Source organism: Cydia fagiglandana, chromosome 3 (assembly GCF_963556715.1).
Source record: "Cydia fagiglandana chromosome 3, ilCydFagi1.1, whole genome shotgun sequence".
Lineage (NCBI taxonomy): Eukaryota > Metazoa > Arthropoda > Insecta > Lepidoptera > Tortricidae > Cydia > Cydia fagiglandana.
Window position 1 is genome coordinate 15,944,814 of NC_085934.1, and position 25,420 is coordinate 15,970,233.

General features: G+C 39.1%; 1 protein-coding gene across 3 annotated transcripts in view; it reads right to left on the reverse strand.

Annotated features, from left to right (window-relative positions):
- The window catches only part of LOC134680276 (voltage-dependent calcium channel subunit alpha-2/delta-3), a 123,751-nt gene that overhangs the window by 3,953 nt on the left and 94,378 nt on the right, over positions 1–25,420 (reverse strand). Inside the window, exons 7-26 of one of the 3 annotated variants that reach the window (XM_063539372.1) lie at positions 23,023–23,136; positions 21,668–21,863; positions 21,035–21,171; positions 20,000–20,080; positions 19,792–19,872; positions 19,597–19,671; positions 19,306–19,320; positions 18,975–19,085; positions 18,090–18,303; positions 17,216–17,261; positions 16,561–16,733; positions 15,900–15,990; positions 15,129–15,161; positions 13,605–13,718; positions 13,009–13,267; positions 6,770–7,021; positions 6,228–6,342; positions 6,084–6,104; positions 5,467–5,746; positions 644–830 (exon numbers count right to left, since the gene is read on the reverse strand). In XM_063539372.1, coding sequence (XP_063395442.1) covers positions 644–830; positions 5,467–5,746; positions 6,084–6,104; positions 6,228–6,342; positions 6,770–7,021; positions 13,009–13,267; positions 13,605–13,718; positions 15,129–15,161; positions 15,900–15,990; positions 16,561–16,733; positions 17,216–17,261; positions 18,090–18,303; positions 18,975–19,085; positions 19,306–19,320; positions 19,597–19,671; positions 19,792–19,872; positions 20,000–20,080; positions 21,035–21,171; positions 21,668–21,863; positions 23,023–23,136 — 2,595 coding nt within the window. The remainder of the gene's footprint in view (positions 1–643; positions 831–5,466; positions 5,747–6,083; positions 6,105–6,227; positions 6,343–6,769; positions 7,022–13,008; positions 13,268–13,604; positions 13,719–15,128; positions 15,162–15,899; positions 15,991–16,560; positions 16,734–17,215; positions 17,262–18,089; positions 18,304–18,974; positions 19,086–19,305; positions 19,321–19,596; positions 19,672–19,791; positions 19,873–19,999; positions 20,081–21,034; positions 21,172–21,667; positions 21,864–23,022; positions 23,137–25,420) is intronic. The other 2 variants (XM_063539373.1, XM_063539374.1) reach the window with 2 other exon arrangements.

Here is a 25,420-nt window from a genome sequence, read left to right on the forward strand (position 1 = left end):
TAAATATGTGTCGTCCCATGGGTAAAGGTACCTTATGGCGGTTGGCGCTTACGCTATTATTAACGCCGCTCCAATATTATTACGGCGCTATGCAACGTAAGCGCCAGCCGCCATAAGGTACCTTTTGCCGTGGAACGTCACATATGTAGATCAGCTACACCCACTGGGTAAAATTGTATTGAATCTCACTGTATTGCTTATTGCTTAACATCAACATGTACACATACAATGTACATACGGCTTATGAATAAAAAATAAAAAAAAACCGGGCAAGTGCGAGTCGGCCTCGCGCACGAAGGGTTCCGTACCATAATGCAAAAAAAAAAAAAAACAAAAAAAAACGGTCACCCATCCAAGTACTGATCACTCCCGACGTTGCTTAACTTTGGTCAAAAATCACGTTTGTTGTATGGGAGCCCCATTTAAATCTTTATTTTATTCTGTTTTTAGTATTTGTTGTTATAGCGGCGACAGAAATACATCATCTGTGAAAATTTCAACTGTCTAGCTATCACGGTTCGTGAGATACAGCCTGGTGACAGACGGACGGACGGACGGACGGACGGACGGACGGACAGCGAAGTCTTAGTAATAGGGTCCCGTTTTACCCTTTGGGTACGGAACCCTAAAAAATAGAATGTACCTCCGGGTGATAGGAGACGCAGTGCCTTGGCCGGCGGCGCGTGGCGTGCGCGGGGTGGCGGCGGCACACGGTGCGCGGCGGCGCCTCGCGCGCGCGCACGTCCAGCCGCTTGGCGCCGCACGGGCACAGCGTGTCCACCACCAGCAGGATCAGGTTGCTGTGCGGGATCTTTTGGACGCTGAACGGTCTGGGGAGAAAAAAGGAGAGAACGCGGTATGAATTCCGTTATCGTTGTACTGAGATTTTCCTAACATGGTAATAATTCAGTTCAGTTCAGTTCGCTTGCGCAACAGGACGCGGTAGGTCGTGCGCATTCCGCCTTGCACCTGGCCGCGAAACCGGTAATTGCTAGCAGTGATAACAATTAAAAATAAGCGTCAACAGTGTTGTATTTCGTGATGGCGAAGTGTTGCGAATGCGGAAAAATTGTGTCCAAGAAGGATTCTGGATTACAGTGTAGTACGTGCAATAAATGGTGGCACGGTAGATGTGTATCCATAACTAATGAGCAGCTGGCCGCGCTAGTATCAACCGACGCGGCATGGAAATGCCGGAAATGCACGGGGACTACCAAAAACAAACGAATCTCCATAATACTACCAGACCCAGTTGAGGACGACAACAACAGCGAAGTTATGACACCAGAACCGGAGCGTCACAACAAAGACCAGCTCGTCAAAGAGATACGTCAACAAATTAAGGAAATTTGGAAAGACGAATTAACTCGACAAATAGGACTGGTGCTCGAGAAAGAACTAAAGAGTCAGCTACAGTTCTACTCTGATAAGATAGATGACTATCAAGAATCCCTAGACTCATTTAAGGAAAAAGCAAAGAGGGTAGAAAACGAAAACATAGACTTGAAAAATAAACTCATTAACATGAAAAACAAAGTAGAACTCCTCGAACAAAAGGTCCATACCATGGAACAAGTCCAAATGGGAAATCACCTGGAAATATGCGGCATACAAAAAACGGAGGGTGAAAACCTGAAGGATATTGTGAAAAAAATCGCTGAAAAAATAAACCAGGACCCCGACGACGTCATACAGACATACAGAAAAGCCAGTAAGGCACCAGATGAGCAGAAAAGGAATTTAGCCACAGTAGTGGTCACACTTCGCGAAGGACGGCGGGACAAGTGGCTGGACGAATCCAAAACCACCACCCTCACAGGGCGCGACCTCGGGAGACCGGAAGATTACAGGATCTTTATGCGTGAGGCCTTATCACCCACGACCGCCTACCTACTCTGGAAAGCCAAGTCGGAGCTAAAGGAAACCAATATGTACAAGTTTGTATGGTGTAAAAAAGGATGCATACTTATCAAGAAGGACGAACAAGGTAAAACACACCCTATAAGATCGGTGAGTGATATTGAATATTGGGCTTCCAAAACGGAGTGACAGTGACTCTTCACACCTATAAAGACATCTAAATGCCTACCTATAGAAAAATTGTTAAATGTCTAGCTCACTCAACATCAACGAAGGTACTTTCAGCAGTTGGAACGATTATATAAGTGCTATTCCAACAGCATGTCGATATCTTATTACACTGTATGTAAACATAAGATCGATGTTATTAAATTTCTCGCATTTAGAATACATAGTTACACGTAGTAGTCGCATAATAGACTTAATTGTACTTACGGAAGTTAATATATTCGATACATGTAAATCATTATTTAATTTAGCGGATTATAACATGCATACTAATCTTAGAAAAAACCGGAAAGGTGGGGGAATAATATTATATGTACGCAAAACCATCCCATTTACCCTGATCCCTCACGCGTCTTTACATTTTGAATCGTTATGCGGGCGCATAGACATAAACAACAAAGAAAAAATCAGTATCTGTGCGGTGTACCGACCGCCCGATAAATGCAAATCGCACTTTGTAAACGAGTTATGTACAACTATAAACCACATCTCCGACAAAAATAAAGTAATAATTATTGGGGACATGAATATTGACTTGAAAAAACAAAATAGTATTAATATTATGTATTTAAATAAACTTTCTGAACTAGGACTACAATGTGGCATAAGTCAATTCACCCGAGAGGAAAGTAAAGGAAACATAATATCGAGATCCTGTATAGATCATATCTTTTTAAGGCCGATTAATTGCCACCCAGTACATACCGGGGTCATTAACATATCTATTGCGGATCATTACATAACAGGCTGTGCGCTAGCGATAGCCGGCGCAAGCGGCCGTGCGCCCGCGGCGCGATTAGTCACCGTGTTAGACAACGATAAGGTCGATATTGCGCTGCAGCAGGTTGAATGGGATGAAGCGCTCGCCTACAATTGTCCGAATAAAATATAAAATGCATACGATGAATGTAAAAAGACAATAAGGTGTAAAAATATAAAAACTAAATGTAAATGGGTAAATAAAAAGATGTTAATAATGTGTAAACAAAGAGATAAAATGTATAAAATTTGGAGAAAAGCGCCGGAAAAAATTGAAAACAGAATTTTATATAATAAGTATCGTAACAAAACAAATAAATATATTAACTTTATTAAAAATAGGTACATTAAACAAGAAATTACTAAAAATTTTAAAAATTCGAAAAAAATATGGCGCATAATTAATGAACTGTGTGGCAAAATAAATTCTTCTATTGATGAGGTAATTATGAAACATTTTAAAATGAACGAAAGAGAAATATGTAGTAATTTTGCCCGAGAATTTCATAATAATGTAAATAAAATATCAGTCCCATGTAAAATACAAATGCTCGACCATACGGGGTTTGCCGGGGCCGCAGATGTGGCAATGAGGGTTAAAAAAGCGACATGTGACAATATTTCTAAAATAATCAAAGGTTTAAATGATAGAAAAAGCCCGGGGTATGATAAAATTCGAGTCATAGATATTAAAAAAAATTGTCTTAACATTACACCAATTCTTACTAACTTAATTAATACCTGCCTTGCCACATCTGTATACCCCGAACAACTCAAAACTGGTATAATACGCCCTATTTACAAAAAAGGAGCGCATAAAGACTATAACAACTATAGACCTATTACTATATTGTCGTGTATCGATAAGATAGTTGAGAGATACCTCGGTAACGAAATCAGTAACTTTTTGAATCAAAACAATATAATAAACAGTAAACAATACGGTTTTCAAAAAAACCGGAGTACCTCTCAGCTACTTTGTGACTTTAACAATGAAATCAACGAGCACATGCATGAAAAAAGGCATGTACTCGTTGTTTTCATTGATTTTAGCAAAGCTTTTGAAATGTTAGATTATGAAACGTTGTATTGCAAACTAGAGCAGAGCGGTATACAGGGCCCTTTAGTTAACTTGCTGAAAAACTATCACAAAAATAGACACACACGAGTAAAGATAAACAACACATACAGTGACGAAATAAAAACCGAAAAAGGCACGGCACAAGGATCCATAATCGGCCCAACTGAGTACTTGCTGTATGTTAATGATATGTGCAACATAATAACCGAGGGCTCTGTCTATCAGTTCGCGGACGACACATGCATTATCACAGCCGACCGTGACATAGCGGCCGCCGAGCGCACAATGCAATCTAACTTCAACACCCTTTGCAAATGGGCGCACGACGTCGGTTTAGTAATTAACGCGCAAAAGACGAAAATAATGCATATCCGTTCGGCTCACAATAAAACCACTCATGACATTACTGTGTTTGCACACCAACATAGCTGCTTGCACCAACATAATATCACAAACTGTAACTGTGATAAAATCGAAGTAGTCACAGAACACATGTATCTTGGGCTCATAATCGACCATAGATTCAACTGGGGACCTCATATTAATTATGTGTGCGATAAATTAAGAGCAATTCTAAGTAAAATGTCAACCCTAAGGTACAAATTACCGTACAAAACCTTGCGTATGCTGTACTTAGCCCTGGCTGACTCTGTGATCGGTTACGCTCTGAGTACATATGGTAGAACCTTTAAAACATATATAGAAAAAATATATAACCTACAGATAAGACTACTGAAGACAATTGTACCTAAGCATATAAAAAAGAAACACGAAACAGACTACTCTCAACTTTTCAAATACTGTAATATACTCCCAGTTCAAAATAAATGTAAACTAGCCATACTAACTGAAGAATATCACCATGTTACTAAACTAAAAGAATATATAAGATGTACAAAACTAAGAAGTTTACAGAGCCAAAACAAATATTGTTTACCCAAATATAAGAACATTTATGGCACTAGACTGTATACATATATATTGCCTAAAATATTAAATGATTTGCCAGAAGATACTACGTATAGATTAAAATATGTAAACGGGAAAAATAGAAAAAAAGTAATTAAGACGCACTTGTTACAATCTAACGACTTTAGTTACATATATTAAGAATTTTAATTAGTATAAGATAGATATGTATATTGTCATGTTATTTTCTCGAACTCCCCATCGGCATACAAACCTCCTCAAGGTTTTGCCCACGATGGGTCTTGTAATAATAATGTACGTTATTTAGCTTATTGTTCAATAAATTAAAAAAAAAAAAAAAAAAATCTGTTTATGGAAGGAAGCTTCGTAAGATTCGTAGTTAAATGGGTTTTGCCAGTTGTAATACTACCTTTGTAACTTATTTGGCCACGGTTGTCTCACGGCAACAGGTATATAGGCTTCGTTAAAATAGTAATTGATCACTTGTTTCGCATGTGGCCCTCATATGAAATGAACAGATTATTTTTTAAGAAAGCAAAGCGACGGGACACGTCTGCTGCTGCTGTGTAATATATGTAAAATTTTTGCGATAGTTATCTGGTCCGTACCTCTCGCAGCCGGAGTTGTGGCAGTTAGTAAGCTTGCCCTTGAGCGGCTGCGCAGCGTTGAGCCTCGTGGACTGCAGCGTGAACAGCTCGGCGCTGGTGTCGCAGGGGCGCACGGCGGCGGAGCGCGCGGCCTCGCGCGGCGGCTCGCGCGCGCCGGGCGGCCGCTCCGCCCCCGCCGGCTTCTCCGCGCCGTACCCGTCGATGATGATCTCGTACTTGCCGCGGTCGCGCTCCTCTTCCTCCGGATCCTCGTCACCGTCGTGTTCGTAGTCTTCGTAGTCTAAAATAGGACAGCGTACCTATTTAAGTATGTTACCTCATATTGAACACGTTTCGGTTCTTTTTTCGCAGTAGTTGCTTTTTAACTGGCGATAGGTACTTCAAAGGTTCTATGCGGTTTACAAATATCAATTTGTGTCTAAGACAAAATGGTGTGGAGCTTTTTTGACGTTTTCTTCGTTTTGTAACACTATGTACCTATGTAGGTACTTACTTATATTTTCAGTATATGGCACTAAACAGCTTAGACACATACATTAATTAACATGTTATTCAATGACTAATAGTTAACTAGTATTCATAACGTCGTGGAAATTATTCCACTGATTTTATTTTACCTTCGTTAACCGATGTGTCAGCTACAAAAAATGAACGAAGCTGTAGTATTTATTTTATGAAAAAAGCATAACTACAAAGAAATTACATTAAGTCCATAACTCCACATATTGTAAATGTAAAGTAAAGATCGTAGACGAACTTACCCATATCATCGTCCGCATAGGGGTGAGCGTGAGCTTTGGCCGTCTGCCACAACGGGAACCAGACCGCTATTAAACTTGTGAGATATCCTCCAAGCCATGATAGAGGCTTGAACGGCTGCAATAACAAAATAATTTTAATATAAGTACATATTTGTATCAGCTGTCTGTTAGCGACTTTACTGTCAGCCTCCGGGCTATAGATAACACTAACAATTAAATAAATACAATTGACCATCAGGTATCAGAGGTTTTTCTGGCGAAAGCTCAATAATATAAAAGCCGGCCTAGTGCGAGTCGGACTCGCCCACTGAGGGTTCCGTACTTTTTAGTATTTGTTGTTATAGTAGCGGGAACAGAAATACATCATCTGTGAAAATTTCAACTGTATCACGGTTCATGAGATACAGCCTGGTGACAGACAGACGGACAGTGGAGTCTTAGTGATAGACTCACGTTTCTACCCTTTGGGTACGGAAGCCTAAAAACGACGATCGCACCACTCATATTTGTATGACCCACCTATAGGGCGGGTTCAAGCTTACCATCAGCGTATTTCCATCTCCACTGAAAGGATTCCTGGAGTCCGGACATCGTCCTTGGCGATCATGGACTGTGACTTTTTTATAAATGCGGTCCTGTACGAGCGAGTCCATGATGGTGCCGTCCACCTGCCCGAAGAATAGGCCGGTCTGCGCCGCGTCCTCGGATAGGATGATGAAACCATTGTCGTCCAAAATGTAGCAGTCAAGCGCGTCGCCTGCGCATGTCTTCTTGCAGGATGTGCCCGCTGTGCACTGGAAAAGCATACAAATTTGGTCAGAATTTATGTTGCTCCAATTACATTGAATACTTCATTTTAATATGGTTGATTCAAAAATCGCTCTCATAACATTTAAGTAGGTGTTTAACTTTCCCTAATGGAGTTTATGGGAGTTGAATGGAATTCAGATTTTAGATTCGTATCTTTGACTAATGATAGCTTTCAATACTGACATCGACTGCCTCCGATAACCCGCCTTGTGTAACTTGCGTTTATCCGGGTACAGTAAATACGAAACGCGGTAGTGAACGTAACGTATTACATTTACTGGGGCCAAATTCGACATGTACAACTGTCAGATTTCGCATCCACGTCAAATCAACAGTTGATTTTATTCCATACTGAGTGTTGATTCCATCAACGGTGGATAATATCATTCGGTACAACCAAAACTCAACTCTAAACTAAGGGTGGTTCGGTTTGGTTTGCTTGTCACCCTAACTGTGGATTGTTAATGTCAAATTTTGACATTGTACGTATTCGAGAACTTATGATTTTTTCCACATCAACGGGAGATCAACACGATACGTCAAACGTCGCTTGTCGAATCCCCTATTCGACTGATTTACTGACATTACTTATTACTGACACTACTTGATTAGAATTACCTAATAGTATAGTAGTATATAAATAGGCGGACAACGGCGACGGGAGTACACGTATCTCGGTTACCATAAATAGTACAGCGGCCAGGGGGCCTCCAACACTAATCGATGTGACTGGACAGTATACTACTGACAAGTGGTATGGTTGTGTTCGGTAGAGTGTACTGAGTACGAAATAAGGACTTGTCACTTTCTAAGACTGTGGGGGGGTTAACTGTGACGTCACAAAGATGGCGGTCCCGGGTTTCAAATTTTAGATAATTACTCAGCAAGTTATTATCAGATTTTCAAAAATGAGGTGTCCTGTGAAAGCTGATGAAATGTAGAATAAAACATGCCATGTAACTTAAAGTGTAATTCAATTAATTATTTTTTTATTTACAAAAATCTGAAAACATAACATTGGTCTTTTTTTTGTAGCCCAAAAAACACAATGACAACGGCCACTTAGATAAAAAATATGTTATATAAATAATTTAGGTAGATGATTAAGCTACACGTTACTTCTTGAATTATGTGAATCCGATAATAAATAAGTAAACTACGATGATTATACCGCGGGCGCGCCGCAGCGAACCGCGCGCGCTCGGTTACTTGGAGGTGCGGGCGCGACTGAGAATGCTGTACTGTATATCAAAAACAAATTGACATTTTTAAACAAATGCTATATCAAATAAAATATATTTAAATAACCAATAAAACGTGGTTATAAACTGGTACTTGTCATCTAATAATAAGTATATAGAAATAAGCAAACAATAAAAAACCCAAAAAGAAGTCACTTCAGTGTCGATTGGACTCATTGTATTACATATATGATTTATATGCCAAGCATGAAAAGGTAATCTAATAAATGTGACTAAAAACAATTTACGGCGTTTTGACGTAAAAATTTACTTGATTTTATCATCACAAGATATATTGGAGTACATTATTGTCAAGGCTCGAAGTCGAAACTAGCCTCCCAGCTGAGATTAGAGATTAAACAATTAGTCCAAAAAGAGGGTTCGTTCCCACAAGGGTGGTGTCTGTCCCCACTGATGTGGTGCCTACTACTAGACTCAATGGTGAAAGAGTTCAATAGGGGGGTATGTACATGCAGGCTTACTCTGACGAGGGAGTGTTACTAGTGAGAGGGACGGTTTTTAAGGTCGTAAGAGATATAATGATACGTGTATAGATAGAGGACTGGATCTCAATCCGTCGAAAACAAAGCTAGTGTTATTCACTAATAGAAGAATAAAAGAGATGAAACCCATAAAGATGCAAGGTATAGAACTAGAAATGGTGAATGAGCTGAAATATCTGGAAGTTACTCTAGACAGTACGCTCAGATCAGATACAAACTCACATCAAGGAGCAGACGGCAAAAGCCATAAGAACACTATGTAAAGGTTGACTGGTAGAGAATGCCTTATGGCATTAAGTTCGCCTTTTGTACAGTGTATTTCCTTATGTGCAATAAAGATTAAATAAATAAATAAATAAATATGTCAATGCAAAAGGGCACTATGTCAATGCTCGGAATCTGACCTGAGGGACGCGACAGTCAGGGCTATCAGCACCGCTGCTTTCTGGGCATCCACTGTTTAGAGTTTTAGAGGAACCTCGACACGAGAGAAGTAGAAATCCGCTGGATCTACATGGCAGTCATATGTGCGATATGGGGATATGAGAACGACCCTGACACATGCAATTGGAGGTAATGCTAGGTTTGAAGCTTGGAATGGGGTGGAGAAGAGCTACTGAACAGTGCTATAGAATGAAAGCATGTAAGGAATGGAGAAGCTACGTGGACAAGTGGCACGCGCTGATACAAAGAGAGGCACCATCAAAATTTGAGATGTTGATGGCCAATACCGACCTAATAAAAAGGCAGGAGATAATTGATAAGAAATACAGGGTACAATGTAGGAGAGAGAGACAACTGGAAGGTGGAAGTCAGACACCCGACGACCATCTGCTTTACGAATGGCTCGAGAAGAAGCTCAACGAAACTAGCATAGTGATCCCTAAACTGGGACAGCAAGTATCAATATCACTGTGCAGATATGTGTATTCCAAGCAGAGGTATGTGCAATTGTGCAATAGCCCGCTGTGCACGTATAGTTAAAGAGAGTGTGCAGCAAGAAGGCGCTATTGTAATATATACAGATAACCAGTAGGCAGCACTAAAGTCACTAAAGAAAATATCGAACACCTCCTCTCTCGTAAGAGAATGTCGAGAGGAGCTTAACTCGATAGGCAAATAAAGAAGTGTCGCGGTGGCATGGGTACCTAGGACACTAGGAAGTGACGGGAAATGAGACGGCGCACTAACTGGCGAGGATTTTTTTTTAATTTATTTATCATGAAGTACACAACATTTTTGTCACGAATTATATGCCTCGCCAAACTGCGGTTGCAGTTTGTTGGCGAGGATGGAGGCGGAGACGGAATATAATGGGTCCGGAACCGACTCTGTCTATGTCAGCGAATGTTACGAAAGGAGTCATAGAAAAGGTAATGGATGGAGATGGAAGCACAGTCGAAGATGATGACTAAAGGTATAGATCACAGGAGAACCAGGTATCTTTTGAAACTAGGTAAGAGCAGTCTGAGACTACTGACGGGTATCATTACTTGTCACAACACCCTCAACAGACCTCTTAAGATAATGGAAATTAGTAGAGACACCTCCTGTCCACACTGTGGTAAGGAGGAGACTAGCTTACACTTACTACCTTACTAGCAGAATGTACTATGTATGTGGCATCGCGATATAATGCATTCGGGAGAGACATACTGAAAGAAAACGAACTAAAGGACGTCGAACTTAAAGATAGGTCGGCTAGTCTGTGGCCATGAGTAAGCCCATTCATAATAAAAAAAAAAGATGACATCTGTTCTGCAAGAAAACAAAAAGATTTGAGGAGAATGGTGTGGAAATGCCGCCGGGACAGTAACCTGCAGCTCCAACCTCAGGGAATTGGGCTGAATGGACGCTACACGTGATTAGGTAGCAGCCCGTCTGCTTCCGGCCGGGCATCCGTACTCTACATCTACAACATTAAATTTTTCCGTTAATATAATCTATAACAACACACTTACCCTTAAATATTAGAAAAAGCACCAGCAAAAATGTATTTAAGTCTAAATTAAAAAAACTTGAAACAATATGAAGCTAGGATAAACTTAAGTTAAAGAATGTCATGTTATATTGAACTTATAGTTGTAACTTACATATACCAGTATCTAAAATAGTTTAAATATCTAAATAAGTAAAATAGCCTAAAACAGTATGTAAAGAGAGGAGCCTCTTTCTACCAACAAACTGTTATACAGTTTGGCGGAGGTTTAGGTACAACCTTTATTAAATGCTGTTTCCGTGAATAAATGGTTTATTTATTTTATTTTATTTTTTATTTGCTGATGTATAGAGATATCGCTTGCCAGGATACTTATGCTTAATAACATGAATTTGGTTCATAATGATAATTACTTTCGATAACTCTCACTAATAACCGCTATTTTTAAATATAAAAGTAAAGTGAATATTTCTATGGATTTTTATTTTATGTTTATTTCTATATACTTATTATTAGATGACAAGTACCAGTTTATAACCACGTTTTATTGGTTACGCCCATCGACACCCCATACTTTGATCAATTATGAAAGCCCTTGTTACCAACATTGAGGCATAGAAATAATCTTATCGAATTAAAATGACTGCTGTTGCATTTTGGTGGCACATACCATACTTGCTTTTAACATAGACGTATTATACTTACTTTTCTTTAGGTTGGTATGATTGGTAGTAAAACGTCAAACGTCATTTGAATTGTCGTGAACGTGAAAATACGTGGTTATTTTTTATTGTAATTGGTAAAATAACTTTAGCTGTTATTTAAATGGGGGCCAAATCTTTAAGGAAATGTGAAGTTTGTAGTGGGTGTGTAAGAAGACTAACTACTGACGCATTTTTGGCCAAATTTCCAACTTGATCCGAACAGGTCGGTAAACTGATGTTTGTATGCAATATTTTCATTTTTTACTTTGAGTCGTTAACAGTTACTAATTTAATTAGTTTTAGTCGTGTACAATCCATGATTAAAACGAAAATATTTTGTGAATAAAGTATTTTTAAGTAAAAAACTAAGTAACCTATGACACGAATAGTGTACGACCAATTTTATCGATAATCTCTTTATTTCAGATGTCGATTATGGGCAAAGCTGAGGAAAAGGAAATGAGGATTTGGCGTATTTATTTACCTATTCAAAAGCTGAATGGAAACAAGTTCATTTGTGGAAATCATTCTCCATCCAGTGCCTTCAATAAAAAGGGACCAGATTAAAAAAGAATGCGCGCGAATTCAGCATATTGTAATATGCCTACTTGAATAATAAACTATGTTATTTTTATCATGTAAAATAAAATTGTTTATATATATATAATGTTCTTTTATTTTATTAATAGGTAGTACAGTAGGTAAATACAGCAGCACGTATCGCACATTTATCGATATCGATAAACAGTAGGTACTGGAAGTGTCGAGCCCTAGCGTTGTTTTTTTTGTGTTGGTAGTATTGTGTGGTTTTTCTTTTTTTAACAATTATGGCCTGGATGCGAGATTTTTAAGCCTGTATTTGGTGTGTTGGGATATGTACGTTCATAATTCGGTTCGAGGATTGTTCGAGAGTGCCGACTCTTAAAACGTAGTGATTATATGCTCTTTGATTGGTTATTTAAATATATTTCATTTGATATAGCATTTGTTTAAAAACGTTAATTTGTTTTTGATATACAGTACAGCATTCTCAGTCGCGCCCGCACCTCCAAGTAACCGAGCGCGCGCGGTTCGCTGCGCCGCGCCCGCGGTATAATCATCGTAGTTTACTTATTTATTATCGGATTCACATAATTCAAGAAGTAACGTGTAGCTTAATCATCTAACTAAATTATTTATATAACATATTTTTTATCTAAGTGACCGTTGTCATTGTGTTTTATGGGCTACAAAAGAAAGACCAATGTTATGTTTTCAGATTTTTGTAAATAAAAAAATAATTAATTAAATTACACTTTTAGTTACATGGCATGTTTTATTCTACATTTCATCAGCTTTCACAGGACACCTCATTTTTGAAAATCTGATAATAACTTGCCGAGTAATTATCTAAAATTTGAAACCCGGGACCGCCATCTTTGTGACGTCACAGTTAACCCCCCCACAGTCTTAGAAAGTGACAAGTCCTTATTTCGTACTCAGTACACTCTACCGAACACAACCATACCACTTGTCAGTAGTATACTGTCCAGTCACATCGATTAGTGTTGGAGGCCCCCTGGCCGCTGTACTAAAAGTACGAACCGTGGACGTAACGTTGAGGAAGTGTTTAGCGAGCGAGTCGAGTTGGAACTGCAGGCCGACGACGGCGGCGGGGGCGCGGTGTCCGCGAGACTCCACGAACACGGCGTGGGTGGCCAGCACCAGCGGCGGCGCGGCGGACTCGGCGCCGTCGCGGAACGGCACCGAGAACACGAAGCTCTCCGGCTCTATGTTGTGGTGCTCCACGGCGCGCCGGTACCACTCCGAGTCGAACGCGCGTGCGTAGCGCTCGCTGAAGTGGCTGCAATTAAATAAGTAAAGTTGGTCAAGCAGGTCTTGCCAGTAGAAAAAGGTGGCAAATATGAAAAATGTAGGCGCGAAGGGATATCATCTCATAGAATATTTGAATTTTGCGCCTTTTTCTACTGACAAGATTTGCTTGACCATTTGATAAACTTGTTATTGCAAGGGACGGGAAGTAAGTCGTATCATTCAGCTGATTTGACTGTCAGGGTGTTCAAAATGGCCTGCACGCGCTTTTCTTAACGATAAGTGTTCAGATGATTTTGAACACCTCGCTCGTTTTGCAACTGCTGCTGTTGTAATAACCGCGTGAGTTGTTTAAGAATGTAACGTACGGTTCAGAGGTGTCACCAGTTCTGGTGCTGTTGTTGTTGTCCGTCCACCGAAAGAGGCCGCTGCGCGTCGCGATAAACGACATCGACACCACGAACTTGTGGAACCGCCCTTGCCTGCAAAGACGAGATACATGAGACAGTGGTCGAATCGGGATTTCAGTAATAGGTATTCGTCTTCATCGATGCCTGGGTAATTATTATTTAGTTTATTTTAGGTTTTTTTTTATATATATACCCAGTCACGAGATTGTTTCCAATGACGAGGTTTAAATGTGAGAGACTTTAGTAATAGGTGACTAGAGTTTTAATGAATTGGATTAAGGAGGATTACATTTTAAGATGAGATTTGAGATTTTTAACATTTGGAGACTATCACCAGGAAACAATAAAGTAGGTAAACAATATTCATTGTCAATATTTCTCTCCACACCTTGACAAAGTTATCCTGCTTCTTCGCGTAATTTTCCGAATTATTGTGTAAAATCTAATTAACAATTACATATGTTGATACTTTACAATATTGTTATTTAATCTATAAGCATAGCACCATGGTTAGCAAGATTATATTACAATAGCCGACACTTGGTTAGGCATATAGGTGCTCTATAGCAATTACTAGGTAAGTAATCAAAGTAACACCAACTCATAGACATATTCTGATAAGCGAAAATGTGAGAACCAATCATTTCAATAGGTGTGCTGTTAATAATTCTGCTAGACCTGGTGCTATGCAGTTTCAATGGCCGCAAGTTGCAACAAAGAACACTTATAATTAACTTAGCCATAATCCTCGGAAGCTAAATGTTTGTTATTACACGGTTATTACCTGTATCCTTGTTAGCGTACACACGATTAGTCATTACAGGAATGGAGATAAGATACGATATACGGAAGGTATAAGTTTGAAGCAAGACTATCAGATCTATTGATATTAACATTCAATCGTTCAAGCTCAAATGAAATCATTATTGTAAGTTCTGAATATAAGCCTTGGTAGATATTGTATCTCATCAGGTATCCTTTAGTTAGTTACAGTACATCTTAAATTAGGTAACCACATATCTAATAAATTAATAAATAAAAATTCGTCCACTCGTTTACCATATAATTACATAGTTACATTTGGAACATTTCCACCTACACGAACAATTACAGGTATCTACTGGGTACGGACCGACTCCAAATGGGCGATTTTTTATTTTACGTACAATAGGTAAAAAATATATCAAGCGTCGTAATAGACAAGTTGTAAAAGACATATAAGTTAAGGGTGTTGCAAGTGGTACAGTAGCTCGTAGCGTACCTAGCGCCTATTCTAAGAATTTGTAGGTAGCTAATCAAAAAACATAAAACAATCATTTGTTACGCCTCTTGGCTACTTCTCCGTCATTTAGCACGGTGACACGGTGCTGTTTGCTATGTTATATTTAAGACATCATGAAATGTAGCACGACCATGTTGGCATGTAGCAGTATGTTACTCTAACATATCTACTGTCTTTATGAATATTCTTTGTTACTGTACCTTGTCAGCAGTGCCATTAAAGTTGCTATCGGGCTATTTGTGTGACAAACACATTACACATTAGTGATCAACATAAAATTAACATAAAGTGCGTAAAAGACTTCAAATAATTAGTGCACTATTATTTTGTAGGTAACATGCGAAGTGCTTAGATTGGGCTCTTTGCGTTTTTATTGACTGTCTTTTCCATTGTAAATTAAAAGTGACTCAAGTTGACCTTACCAAATTCAATTACTTGGTAATACGGTACTGTACTGCGTCATATAAGTAGATATGTACAATACACCCTCAGCAATAATTTTGAAGCGGCAGGTAAGGCGCGAAACTTTTAATCAGAAAGTCCCGGGTTAAGACCCCAGCTGTCAAAGAGTTTTATGGAACTCATGTACGAAATATCATATTTTTATCTATCGCTTTTCGGTGAAGAAACAGGACTCATTACAATAAGACCTAATAGTTTCCCATTTGGGTTGCAAGGTAAGACGGCATGTTGTTAAATCGGACGCCGGGGTCTTTTAGGATAGGTACAACCGGGAAAATGCTTATATGAAAAGTAGTAGAAGAAGAAGAAAAAGCAAAGGAGGAGTATAGATCATTTTTGACCAATAGTGTTTCCGTGTAATTGAATTTGATACAATCAACATTTTTTATTCAGACCCTAAAACAGCTAGGCATTTGGCCTAGCTGTTTTTACCCAGCTGCATTACACTGTAACCGGGTTATTTTTTTATGTGTGCCATTAAACATGCTAAATATTAGTAGACTACTTACTGGTTGTGGTGGCTCGCGTGTCCAGTGTGTGCGTCCAATTCTTTTATTACCATAGCATCCCGTACGAGTGATTGAACTAAATTCTTGTCACCTGAAAATGAGAAATGTAACTTTAGTAAGTGCCTATTTACATTTTACAAAAAATTTGATTGATTGAACCAACGATTTATTGATTATCCAACAATTCAGTAACCACTAAATATGATGCTGTATAGAGCAATCTAAATAGTTCATCTGTCAAACTGGAAGGCACGATTATGTAATAAATTTTATATTTACTTAAACCTCTTTTACTATTAACTTCTTAATACTTTCTACCTAAATACCTTAAACTTTAAGGTTAAAGGTATTTTACAAATTAGGTTTCCTGAAATTTTAGGATAATGAGAACTGTCTTGCATTATTTTGTTCGACACCCGGCTAATGTTAGTACAGCCAAGTGTATAAATATGGAAGCATATAAGTTATTCAAAAATATGACCCATAGTTCTTAATTCGCTGACATAAGAGCTGTGGGGCATATTTTTGAGTATGATGTGTGCGCCCATATTTGTACACTTGACCTAATAGTTACCTAATTTAGTAGGGTTGTAACCAGACATAGGAATCCGCGGGGCAAATTGTGAATTAAGACTTTATGTTTGGCACTTATGGTACTTACAGTAGTAGGAGTCCCTGTCCTGTTTCTTGTGCATGTTGTGCAGCGTGAGCGCGCGCGGGCGCAAGCTCATCCACTTCCAGCCGGGCCGGCCCGCGCGCGCCAGGAAGTGCACCAACTGTTCCTCTGCAGAGTTGAATGTCTGCTCGGACGTAGATGCGTACTCGCAGTACACCCTGAAAGTTAAATAATAGCGGTTAACTCGAAACTCTTTTACGAAACATTTTTGCCGAGAAAAAGCAGTGCGGCTGCTTTTATAGAACACTTTCACTGAGTAATAGCAAATTGATAATGTTTATAGAACAAATAATCGAATAAAAGCACTATCGTTGCTATAAAAACACTAGAAGCGCTTTATATCAACTTTTACTCAACTCTTACAGCATCGATTTGCTTCTTATACAGCGCTTACTCTATTTTTATAACACTTTTAGTCTGTATAAGTGCGCCTTTTCGCGTTGAGTAAACGCTTACAGGACTTTTATTCGACTGTTTTTACACCGTTTATAGCACCAAAGAGCGAAAATAAAAACGTGCTCTCAACTTTTATAGCACATAGATTTGCTAGTTGGGTACCTAATAATGGGTATCTTGTTCCAATAGTCGAATATGTTTAAGAGTCGAAATAATTTATTCACGGTTAAATTAATTTACTTACCATTCTGGGTGAATTTTCCAGTTATCTCCTTTAAAATATTCGGTAACTGGAAGCATGTAAAAGTTTTTATTAGTCATAAAGAAATAAAACACATTACTTTTTTAGAATTGCTGTTTTAGAATTAAAAAAAAAAAACAGGGTTTTTGCCGAAACCGAAATCGAAGGTTAGATTTTGTTCTAGATTCAGCCGAAACATGATTTTTATGCCGAAACCTGCCGAAACCGAAACTTCGGTTGGACACTTCCGAAAAGTACCTACGGTCAGTGTTTGGCTGAAACCATACAGAAACCGAACCTTCCGCCGAAATATGTTTTTTATTCCGAAACCGAAACTTGAGTTGGATATAAATAACGACCCCGAGGAATGCCACGTACTAATGGCTGTGGAAAAAACGCTGCCGCCGCGTCGTATCCTGTCCTGCAGTCAAGTCAGTCTTGATTTGGTCTTGATGTTCGTACCTACAATTCGTACATGCCGTAGGCGTACAGTATCATGGCAAGATAGTACTATCTTCCTTCTACTTAAGATGTAAAAATAGCACCGTCACCGTGTGGCATTCTGCTTTCACTGCACTCACCGTTGATAGGACTGTGCTTGACCTCCTTCTCTGCCTGCAGCTCGTACATGCCGTAACCAATCAAGCAGTACTATAGCGAGCGAGTATGGCGTCCCTTCTACTGGACTGTAGAATTAGCACCGCCGCCGCGTGGCATACCGCCGTACTACAGTCACCGTTGATAGGGCTGTGCTTGACTTCCTGGTCAGCTTGAAGCTCGTACAATTCGTTCATGCTGTGCCCATCAGACAACATCATAGCAAGATAGTTCCTTCTACTGCGCTGTAAAAATAGCACCGCCGCCGTATTGCACTCACCGTTGATAGGACTGTGCTTGACCTCCTGTTCGGCCTGCAGCTCGTACATGCCATAGCCGTCAGGCAGTACTATAGCGAGCGAGTATGGCGTTCCTTCTACTGGACTGTAGAAGTAACGCTGTCGGCGCGTGGCTACGCGTCGCATGCTGCCATATTGCACTTTCACGCCGATCTCTGTTTCACCCTCGCGTTGTTCAATCATGTCGTGTCGGAGCTGTAAACAATATTTATAACACTTTGTATTTTATTCACTATGATGTTTTATCGTGTGTAAATATAAGCAACAATGTAAAATGTCTATATTTACTTCATATCTATTACGATTAGATATTTGTATGAGTAGCTTAGAGAGCATTTAGTAACTGGAGACGCCTTGGCTGCCATTTTCTGTACAGAATAGTCTGCCGATTTTTGCGGGGGTGGGGCACGTCATGATTTGTACATAACGTACAAATAGCCATGTCAGATAAACGTTAGTCCATACAAAAGTTTACACAATTGTGCAAGGTTTTCGGCAGAGGGGTAAGCTTTTAAAAGCGACTCCGGTTATTATTATAAATGCTCGAAGATGAGTAGTGATGATACAATGATATGTATACAATTATTTACACACCTACATCGAGCAGTAGAGAGGTGAGGTTGACGCGTGAGTTCTCTTCCGTGTCCACGAGCAGCTCTACATCTGTCAGGTCCACGCTGGAGTAGAGCGGACGGAGCGACTCAGTGTACTGGGAAATTAACTAACACTTACATCGAGCAGTAGAGAGGTGAGGTTGACGCGTGAGTTCTCGTCCGCGTCCACGAGCAGCTCTACATCCGTCAGGTCCACGCTGGAGTAGAGCGGACGGAGCGACTCAGTGTACTGGGAAATGAACTAACACTTACATCGAGCAGTAGAGAGGTGAGGTTGACGCGCGAGTTCTCGTCCGCGTCCACGAGCAGCTCTACATCTGTCAGGTCCACGCTGGAGTAGAGCGGACGGAGCGTCTCAGTGTACTGGGAAATGCATTTAGGTGTGTTAGCAAACACTTGTAACATAAATACTTACATATTACAATTACTTTAATTGTATAATCTTGTTTTCTTGTTTTCTTGTTAATCTGTGTTTAGAAAAGCGATTATATTACATACTTCGAAATGTTACGGCCCGAGAAGCTTACAGAAACCAAGAATAAAAAAAAAATGCATTATAATGCACATATCTGCCGGTACTTACTTCCTCATTGGTATACTGAAACAAAAATAACGTGGTAAGTTTTAAACAAGTACGAAGTTATTCAAAGCATTTTTAGGGTTCCGTAGCCAAATGGCAAAAAACGGAACCCTTATAGATTCGTCATGTCTGTCCGTCTGTCCGTGTATGTCACAGCCACTTTTTTCCGAAACTATAAGAACTATACTGTTGAAACTTGGTAAGTAGATGTATTCTGTGAACCGCATTAAGATTTTCACACAAAAATAGAAAAAAAAAACAATTATTAATAGTTTTGCATGGCAATTGACTCACCAAAGGCCTGAGATCCGGATGATACAACACATGCCCGTTATTATCCACCATGAATGAGTAACCGTTTACTCCCAGCTGAAAACACACGTGATTAATTAGCATATAATACTGCTACTTGAATAAATTTTTTTTATCTTTATCTTTAATGTATGTTCAATTTGACGTAACGAGAATAGCCTCAAAAGCTTTGTTTACCTTATATGGTGGAACGAGCTTCTTTATTTGATCGACAGGTACATCTGTGCCCACCACACCGAGTAAATTAGCTTCTCGATGCTGAAAACAAAGGATAAGTTAAATAATCGAAACTGTTCATATTTTTTTTACAAAAAGTGTATTCAAACCATTATTTGAGAAATAATAATTGAAGAGATTTGAAAAAAATAAGTTTAAACAATCTCACCGTATGGTTTCTCCTGTCGAAGATAGGCACCGTTACTGACGTCATCAATTGGCCCATCCCATCATCGTCTAGGTTGCTGCTCTGAAATTTACAGTTTTACTTTAATATCTCACGATTAAAGAAAGGTGGAATAAGTTTCAAAACAGTCTAAAGCAGATTTATAAATCAAACTCTGCAGAATACATATTATAACATTTGAAACTTTCGCGTTTTGAACACATAATTAAATCTCATTTACACCAGGTCTATCGCGAATTTATTTAATTAGGGGCCCGATTCGGATTTTGAAATAGACATCTATTAGATATCTTTTAGTCATCAGTGTCATCACCAAGATACGATAATCAAATTTGACATTTGCGCGATTCTGGAGATACTCTTGAACGTTTTCCACAGGATATGACTTAGAGATCCAATTCACATCTAATAGATATCTTACTCCATCTAACGTAAAAGTGACATTGGTTGCCCGAATTGCGCTGCAAAAGAGAACTAGTTATATCTAAACTATAACGTATCTAGAATGGATCTAGTACGTGTCGTCTTTTGTGAATATCTTGAAGTTCGAATACGACAGTAGGTATCTTTATTTACCAACGTTTCGACACAGGTTTCCCTGATCGTGGTTGGGGCTAAATAAATTCTCGATAGACTCGGTTGTAAATGTGATTTAATATGTGCAGCATACATATAACTAGAATTTCACGACCGTTTGACAAAATATGCGATTTTGTTATCGTAGGGTGGTATTTCACTTGTGCAATCTCTTTATCCAGTGTGTATTTTGTCTCACATTATGCTTAATGAGAGAGTGAGACATTGGACCAAGATATTGGACAGATGGAATTTTGTAACATTGCCATGAGCGATAACATGCAATGGTTCTTTTGATCTGGGCGGCTACCGCGAAAACCGAAATTCGCAAATTGCGGGGATCTTTCTCTTTTACTCCAATGAAGGCGTAATTAGAGTGACAGAGAAAAATCCCCGCAATTGACGATTTTCGGTATCGGCGGTAGCCCTACTGGAACTTACCCTTCCGCCAACGTAAACGGGGCTCCAATGCACAGGATGCATAGTCTGGTACATGACGAGCGGCCGTGCCAGCACCTCGATCATATGCAACACCTTCGGTCTGATCTCCGAGTGCTCGTTTATCGACACGTAGAAACCTGATAATGAAAAGTTTATCTTTTAACATCACACATTTTATCGTGTTGTCCCGGATTTTAACCACGGCTCGGAGCCTGGGGTCCGCTTGGCAATTAATCCCAAGCCGCCAACATTATTAGTACAAGGCTCGTACTATAATCGTCTTTGCAGCGCGGAAAATGTCTGGGAGTCTGCAATCTCTATTGCGGCTACTACCAACCAACATACTTATTTGAAATAATTTATCGTAATGCGTACCAGGGATAGAAAACATTCACGACAATGCTCCAAATTGTTCTAAAAATAATCTATGATTCTAACTACAGTTTGTACTAAAATTTCCAACTCAATTATCCACAAAAAGAGACTTCACGATTAAACAGTTAAGGGGCCCACTGATTACCAGTTCGCCGGACGATATCGGCCTGTCACTTGTTCGGAGCTGTCAAATTTTGCGTTTAACTGACTGGCCGATATCGTTCGGCGAATTGGTAATCAGTGGGCCCCTATACAAACCTTTATTAGTGCAAGCCATGTCCTTCATGCTGTGGCTGGAAGCAGCGTCGCCGCCCACGCCATAGCTGAAGATGCGCACGGGCATGTGCGGCCAGTTCCACGTGCGGAACACGCCCTTCACGCCCGCCGCGCCGCCGCCCGCGCCCACCACCGCGATGGCTTGGTTACATTGACAGCCTTGCCCGGTGCGGTTATACTAAAGGAAATAAAAAAAAAAATAGTCTTTTTGTACTAAAAAAACAAAAAAAAGGTACAGGACGGCCCCCTCTGACGTGGTGGACGAGTATGGCCAAACTATTGGAAAAAACCCAACTATACCCAACCCGACAACTCAAGACAGATCGTCTTGGCGCCGAAGGATAAGGAGAGCCGACCCCACCTAATGTGGGATAAGGCAAAGGAAAAGAAGAAGAAGAAGATTTAGTTTTTTTGTACTGCTCAATTAAAAGATGAATCCTATGGAGGTGGGGTAAGCTTGAAGTTAAGCCCTGGGGCTATATTTATTGGTATAAAAAGACGACCGAAGGATAGCCATGCTGACCCGCAATACTCTCTAATAATATTTGAAGTAGGCTACTAAGGCCCACTTGCAACATCGCACTAATCCGGGGTTAAAAGGTTAAACCGTAAAGTGTCAAATTGTATTGGTAACCATGGTAGCTCCAGGTTTAACCAGTCAACACCGGGTAAGTGGAATGGTGCAAGTGGGCCTAAGAGTTTACGAAACAATAAATTATAACAAAACAAATTTCTTCAAGTAAAATAAACACTGATAGTGATAAGTTTTGTTTGTTCGAAATTAGAGAAGCGGCAATTTTTTTTGGCTACAACTATGTTTCTTCAAAATTCTTAGTCGAATGAAGTTATAATTTCTGGATATCTCAACAACAGAGGAACGTAAAGTGGCTCAAACAGAAAACTGTGTTATGTCTTTCCTGTAGACATACACAAGAGTTAAGGGCTATAAAGGTTAATTTTCTTATTTAACCCTTATCCACGTGAAAAGGTCCTCGTTTTATTTAGAGGACTATGATAAAATCATTACTTACATGCCCACAAGCTGTTAACTATTGCCCACAGGAGAGAAAACTAGTGTGTTCGCGCGAACTGTACCTACATTTTTCTCTCCTGTGGGCAATAGTTAACAGCTTGTAAGTGGGCATGTAAGTAATGATTTTATCATAGTTCTCCAAATAAAATGACGACCTTTTCACGTGGATAAGCGTTAAATAAGAAAATTAACCTTAAAAAAAAATAAACCTTTAAATTAGCCTTGTGTGTGTCTACAGTAAAGACGTAACACAGTTTTCTGTTTGACCCAAGTATATTTCAACTTTATCTAAAATAATAATTACCCGATGCAAAATTTCGAAGCCAGTAGTGAGCGCTCCAGTCAGATTGGCCGCTCCGCCCGTCGCCTCGGCGCCCCACAGCGCGGTTTTCAGCTCCCTTATCGTTTCCGGCACAGCCTGTAAACAAAAATGGTTTATTACCGTTTGACAGCTAGCGATAGGGAGATATCACTACACTCTGGTCCAATCCAGTGTCAGATTTGATAAGGAGGATAATTTAGTTGATTTATCTCATACAATCAGGTTACCTATCAGTCCTATCGGTATGGTATCGAAAGTTACATGTCCTATAGGTATGTAGATAGAATTTCGAATATTTTTCTACCTTTCCGCCGCAAAATACCTATAATCACTGTCGTAGTATAATATAGATATTGGCACAGCCTATGTCAATTTTGGAATTCATAATCTGTTAAATTCTAAATAATAATTTTGAGCTTTAACTCGATTGACAATTTTTTAGCTAAATATCTTAAATCCAAACATATGTAGTTTATTTTATGAGCAGTGATCGTACATTTTCCAGCATTTTTGGTGCAGCGGAGTGGTGTTAACGGAATTGGTATAAATAATTTCAACCCTAATGATTCATTTGCGTTAATTATGTTAATATTAACCTTAATTTACCATTTTAGTTAAAATTATCTATACCAATTCCGTTGACACCACTCTGCTGCACTAAAAGTGCTGGAAAATGTACGATCATTGTTTATGAGACTTAAATAAAAACAAATTATTGACGTTCGACAGAATAACTACGAGTAGATTCCAACTTAGGGCCCTTTCTGATGCCATGATTCTTTACTTGTGTGGTATCCATTGTAGGTATTAAATTAAGTTGCCAAACAATATTACTACTAGTATATTACCCATTGGTTACCTTACAGCACTATATATGTACCTAGTTAATCCATTCAAGTATCTCACCATTCCTCACAGATACACCTACAAGTAATTCCAATGAGTTTCAAATACAAACATAATTGAACTTATGCGGATAACGCATGAGTACACAAGGCTTAATTTAGCTTTACTATAGTAAAGGAATCATACTCTATTCCAAAGTTCAATTGTAAAAGCAGGCTTGTTTCGTAGAACATAAAGTTAAACTTTAAACATAAGGTGAGAAGGTTATAAGAGGTTGCGTAAGTTTGAAGAGATGGAACGGAGTCAATGTAAGTCGAGGATGTTTGCCGCGAGGTTATTGCTGGATCGTATATTAGCGAAGTTGGCAGTTCGAGTGGAGCCGCGTTTGAAAGTACACTTGAATACTCGAGTAAGTTAATTTTGTACGGTTACCGTTAAATTCAGGATAGGAAGTAGGTAGGTACATATTTTAAAAGAACCGTGGATAAAGGTCTTATACACGGTGTAACATGAGGAAACCGAATAATTTTAACAGCGTGGTCCTGATCATATTTAGAGACAAAAATGTCCTATAAACTTTTCTTGAAATTCGCCTAGTTTCAGAGATAGGTAATATTAATAAAAAAAAAACAAGTTTTTATTGTTGCATAATGTAAAAGGCCTTTTTGAGGGTGATGTTGCTGCTATGGGACGTAGTCTAAATATCCTTATTGATAGATGTCAAAAAGTGACAAGTAACATTTTGCAAAAAGTAGGTTTTACGAAAATAAAAATGAAAAATCAATTTTAAGTGACAAGTTTACCAATAACATTTATATTTTACGTACAAATACATTAAAAAAATTGAAAAAACAAAACAAAAAAAAATTTTTTTTGCGAAATTGACCTAAACTCATATAACATTTTTTCCTTCTTTTGACCACAGAAATGTGTGGTTAAAGTTATTCGGTTTCCTCATGTTACGCCGTGTATAAGGTACTTAAATACACAATACAGTACGTAGCGGCCCCCTTTTTAGGTGTCCGTACCCAAAGGGTAAAACGGGACCCTATTACTAAGATTCCGCTCTCCGTCCGTCCGTCCGTCCGTCTGTCACCAGGCTGTATCTCACGAACCGTTATAGCTAGACAGTGGAAATTTTCACAGATGATGTATTTCTGTTACCGCTATAAGAAAAAATACTAAAAAACACGGAACCCTCGGTGGGCGCATCCGACTCACACTTGTCCGGTTTTTTAAATACCTGTCGTTAAATTTAAATAATCAAAGTTAAAATAAAGCTCATGTCATTTAAAATAGCGAGTATAAAATAACAAGGAATTGATACAAAATAAGTATTGCACCTCGAATTCAATGACGTAGTATCTATACCTACCCTCAATTTTCTTTCATGCGACGTATAATAACGTAACGACGACGACGACGACGTGTAATAGTTTTTGCTTATTTGATACTGAGAATAAGTTACACTTTAATGAAAACGGCACAAGTGTAGGTCTATTTATGCCTAAACATGGCACCGGCACAAGTTACC